The sequence below is a fragment of the Apis dorsata genome, unplaced genomic scaffold (genome assembly GCF_000469605.1).
Source record: "Apis dorsata unplaced genomic scaffold, Apis dorsata 1.3 scaffold_194, whole genome shotgun sequence".
NCBI classification, from domain to species: domain Eukaryota; kingdom Metazoa; phylum Arthropoda; class Insecta; order Hymenoptera; family Apidae; genus Apis; species Apis dorsata.
In genome coordinates, this window is record NW_006263478.1 from 703,149 (window position 1) to 708,607 (window position 5,459).

The 5,459-nt window shown below is 35.1% G+C and overlaps 1 protein-coding gene across 1 annotated transcript in view; it reads left to right on the forward strand.

Annotated features, from left to right (window-relative positions):
- Window positions 1-5,459, forward strand: part of LOC102679324 (mothers against decapentaplegic homolog 6) — a 73,081-nt gene that overhangs the window by 15,335 nt on the left and 52,287 nt on the right. The window contains exon 3 of the mRNA XM_006614615.2: window positions 416-466. Coding sequence (XP_006614678.1) covers window positions 416-466 — 51 coding nt within the window. The remainder of the gene's footprint in view (window positions 1-415; window positions 467-5,459) is intronic.

Genomic DNA, 5,459 nt, shown 5'->3' on the forward strand with positions numbered 1-5,459 from the left:
CGTGTAAATTGGGAAATAATTTTCTGAAAAATATTTTCCTTTTTTTTTTCTTTTAGTCGTGCCATTCTTGCGGTAAATACCACTCGATATGCTTCGTAATAATTGTCAGTTGCGTGACCGTCATGTATAATTTACTGCTTTTAACGTTTTACGATATGTGCATGTATTTTGTCCTCCTTAGGTAAAATTTCTTATCTGACGAGTATTTCATTAAGTTTTATGTCGATAATATATTTTTTTTATACTCGTATTGTCGTATCCAGATAACAAGAAATTTAAAAAGAGCAAATCTTTGTTAAATTTAAATAGAACTTATTGATTAAACTTTTGTACGTTATTTAATACGTCGTTATATTTATAAATCATATCGAAAAAAAATTCTATATTAATCTATTGCATGTTTTTCTCATTTCAGAGTCGCCACCACCCCCGTACTGCCTTATTGCCGACAGACTGAGACCCGAGGGTGAGTGGATTCCTCTTTTCACATTTTAATCGTGGATACGCATACGTGTGTATACGATCACATTCCACAGTTGTCCGTACGTGAACACATGGAATGTAACCCCACGCAATCGTTCGAGCGATAACTCATGTTTATTACTCACAAACGTTTAGCATTCGAGTCGCGGAGATCGTCCTTTAACGCGTGTCACATCTCACGACCTAGCTCAAAGCAAAAATTCTACGTGGACTATCGCAGCGGACGTTGTCTCACGTTGTTTGAATTAAATTCCACGAATTAATTCAAACATCATTGTGCAAAACATTTTAGCATAATGTAATGGTCGTGAAAGTTTTCTTTACCCGGTTCAGATAAATGGAAATCGATATATGGAAATTAGTTTTGAAAGAAGATTTATTTTCAATTTGAATTTTTTCGAAATCATTGAAGCTTGAAATATATGTGTTGAAATATTATTTGTCGAACGTAAATGAGAATGAAGAATTGAAAATGCACGAAATACACACGAAGCCGCAATTTTTCCTTAATTTTTGCCTTCGTTCAAATTTCGAGGCGTAGATAATTTTCGACAGACGAAATAAATTAATAATTTTTCCTTACAGATTTAACTTGTAAGAGATTTAAACGTGGAACATAAAGTAGAGCTTTATAATTTTACCAGACAGATAAATATCGACCGACTTCCATCAAGTAGATCGATGTTTGCCGGTGTGTCTACGTCAACCACGGAAACGGCGATACTCTGAAACCTATAGCCATATGGTTCGTCGCAATCAATAAAAGATCGACTTACAACACGTCCGTTCGAGTTATAAGATGATCTTTTATGCAATATTTGACGATGCTCAATGAAAATCGAAACGCGGCTCGATTTCCTCCCTCTTAATATTTCAAAATTTTAAACAAAAAAAAAAAATTCCTTAGACACTCGTCTATTTATAAATTATACATGCAAAAATCGAATCCAAAAATCTTACCTAGAATTTATTCGTTTATTTCGTAAGCGTTTATCCGAAGCATATTTCTATAATATCCGACCAAACCAGTCCTCGATCTCCTCTTCTCTTCTCTTCTCTTCTCGTCTCTTCTCGGTCCCTTATTTTGGAAAGAATTTTTTCCGAACCCCAAAATTATGCTCCTTGCTATTTTTACGACCAAACTTTTACAATGCTCGGTGGTTCTGCGGCTGGTTTTGACTAGTCGGCTCCCTGTTCCCTCCTTTTCTCTTTTCGTTTGCCCGATCCTAAACTGGTTCTCGGGATCGATACGAGCCACGGAGCCACACGCAGATCCCTCGGCCATCGATAGATTCGCGTGTTGTTCGAGAGAGGAGCGTTCGTTCGATCTCTCGTAGGCCGCGTTGGTTGCGTAATAAAGTTGGCTATAGCGAAATCGTCTTCGGAAGATCGATGTCTCGGTGTCGTCGCGACTTTCAATTAAGTTGAGCATCGGACTAGAAATTATTTCCGACGATGACTCGGGATGGTTGAATTAATTGGTACCGACGATATTGAATGATTTATATTTATGAATGTAGGTGATTTGTTTCGTTCTTCTTTCGTTGCTTACGGAAGGAAAAATAATATTGCACGGTAATTTTAAAAAAGAAAAGAAAATCTATTGTACGTTCGAATCGAGTGAAAATTAGCAGTGTAAAATTTAGAAATTTAAATCTCGATGTTAAATTTTAGATATCTTAATTATACGATTTATAAAAAAAAACATTAAGAAGTTAGAAAATTGAATGTTAATTAGTAATGGAGTGTAAAATTTAGAAATTTAAATCTCGATGTTAAATTTTAGATATCTTAATTATACGATTTATAAAAAAAAACATTAAGAAGTTAGAAAATTGAATGTTAATTAGTAATGGAGTGTAAAATTTAGAAATTTAAATCTCGATGTTAAATTTTAGATATCTTAATTATACGATTTATAAAAAAAAAAACATTAAGAAGTTAGAAAATTGAATGTTAATTAATAATGGCGTGTAAAATTTAGAAATTTAAATCTCGATGTTAAATTTTAGATATCTTAATTACACGATATAAAAAAAAAGAACATTTAAGAAGTTAGAAAATTGAATGTTAAGATTGTCATTTCAATTCTCTGAAAAGAATATTGCACAATTTAATTACAGACAATTAATTTCACACCTATTAAAAGTTCCTTTCGTAAAATCAATTACCAAGCACGATTATTTGAAATTACAATTTTCCATTGAAATTGATTTTCCGCAAGACTTTGTTCCAACAAGTTACAATTACCTATGACAAAACAGCTTTTGTTTCTTCGTAGAATCTTTCGTTTTCAAGAATTCAAGCGGTGTTACACCATTGCTTTGGAAAATTCTAATCATCGTTTGCTCGTCTATATTAAAATTCTTTCAAAATTTATTCCATATACGCGAGTTTTATACAGTTAAATGCAACACGTTGCACGCAATTAATAGACACGCGCACATTGTGAGACGGTTGAAATCGCGCGATAACTTGTATACAAAATGGCAACGTTTGTGCCAAGCCCGATATGACGAAATAATAGCGCCTTTGGCTACAAGAACTGTACATCCGCTGACGTTTAATATACGAGTATATAGACGTACGCGCTTTCGGCACACGCTTATAAATCGTCAATAGAAATAACATCGGTTCGCGAGTTATGCCACTTGAGGTGAATATCTCTTGTCGACATTGTGGCCGCACCAAAGCCTGTATTTATATAAACCGATCCTGTCAGGGGTCCAATGTTCTTGAAGGTATAATTAAGCTTGAAAGCTGCGTATAGGCACGTTCACAACACCATCTTTCTTCTTTCTATAAGTTTAATCGTTTAGACGTGATACGAAATTATATTGTTGAAGATCCAATAAACGTGAGTCGGTTGATCGTTTATAAAAGGATAAAAAATCGAGATTTCGAAAAATTTCAAAATTATGATACAGTGGTAGAATATAATAAATGGAAGGAAGGGATAAAGGTTCAAATAATAATATTTTCAACGATTAAAAAAATTGTTTTCTTAATGAAAATTAAAGTTTTGGTAAATATAATTTTCTTTACGTTAAGCTTTCAATTAATAAATATTTAAAATTCTCTAATGAAACGAGATAACAGAAACATTTACAAACAATTGCAACAGTAAATATAATTAGAGGAGAAACAAGAAGAAGAGAAAATAATGAAAAATACTCGATTGAACTATATATTCCATGATTCACAAAATAATTATCAGAATGCGGATGGAATATCGGTCAAAAAGCTTCCGAAAAAAAAAAGGAAAAAAAGGCAAGCAATTAAGAGACGGGATGATAAATCGAGGAAAACAAATTAAATCGCGTGTAATAATCGCGTGGACATAGTAAGCACGATGAGGTCATAATTCAATTAAAGAATCGTCTAAAGATCACGTGAATCATTAGAACGAATTCCCGTTTTGCATATCGTTTGACGTTTATTAATTTTTACAATAATAAATAATCGAATCCTTTTCGATCGAGTTAACACGCCGACAGCTTTGTTGAGTCGTTTCTCGAGGAAAAAAACACGAGGTCTCTCGCGATAGGAATATTAGCACGATAAAAATCAGACCGCTGGCTGGTTATTCGTCATCGTCGCGTAAATGCGGGTGATGGAAGGGAGGGGGGGAGAGAAGGAAAGAGAAGGGAAGAAAAGGAGAGAAAACGAAGGAGAGGGGGATCTTTTTTCGATCGCGATTCCTCCTCCGAAGAAAGAAACTCGTTATGAGTTTGTCTGTCGCACCGTGGCGGTAGATGTAGCCACGTGTGATAGATTTATGCTATGAACGAAGGAAACTGGGCCAGCACGATGGAGCAGAGGAGATAAAAGATCGCGCGCATCGCCACTTGTTGCATTCAGCCGGGAAATAGGAGAAATTTCTTCATTCATGAAACTCGAACCAACATTCCGCAATATAAGCCGGACTATGAACCGGTGGCAATTAAATCGGCGGAACGGTGGAACGGCTGGGATGTGACGAGAGAATGGAATTTATAGGGAAGGAATATTTAATGCTCTTTAGATTGGAAAACGATTGGAAAAAATTCGTTAACTGCGTCGTGTGATGCGAACTGCGATCTTAGATATCGCGTTTGTGTTCGAAATTTTTTTTTAACTAGGTTGAATAGAGAGATTTAGGGATTTTATAAGAATTTTATAAGAAAATCTTCTATAAGACGAATGTGACAGGCGGATAAAAAAAAAAACACTTGATTCCAAGAGAATGGTAGCCATAATTTACTAACGAAAGTGTTAAAGGAATATCTCAGTTTTTTCATCGAATCAGTTATTGAAAGTAGATTCAAGTCGACGATATTCAAGACTTATCGCGTTCGACTTTATCAAAATCAAAAAATTGGAAGAAATATTTACGGGCGGGTCTCTCTCGACCGTCTCATTAATTTTTTCCCGCGATAATATAATTATGGAAAAGATGCGCTGATCGATAATTTTTAAAAGTCATTCTCGATTAATTTTTCGTAAAAAAAAAAAGAGTAATATAATAATGATAATAAAAATAAAAATAAAGAGAGAAGAAAGAGGGAAACGAGAAGCATGTGTAAGAAGAATTTCTGCGGAGATACGATTTATTTCCGCACGTGCTCTTTGCACGCGCTATCAGCGACAGAGTTCCAGCAACGGTTGCGCAAATTTCAACGAATACGACGAAGGACATGGCACAACGCAGTCCGTGCAGTCCCTTTCAAACGCACGAGGACAAATCTTGTTCGTATTGCGTTACGCCGCGCTGCGTTTTTAAGCTTCCCGCTCTCGATTCAGAGCCCGTCCTGAATCACCGTATTGTTCCACGGCCGAGACGACGGCTAATGCTGATGACATTCTATCGTTCCTTCAATTAAAATGGCAAACTTAAACGGCCGAAATTACCAGCCTGTTGGAATATAAGTGTAAGTGTGTTCTAATTTTGCCGAGAATATTTTCACGTTTAAAATAAAAAAAAAAAAAAAAAAAAT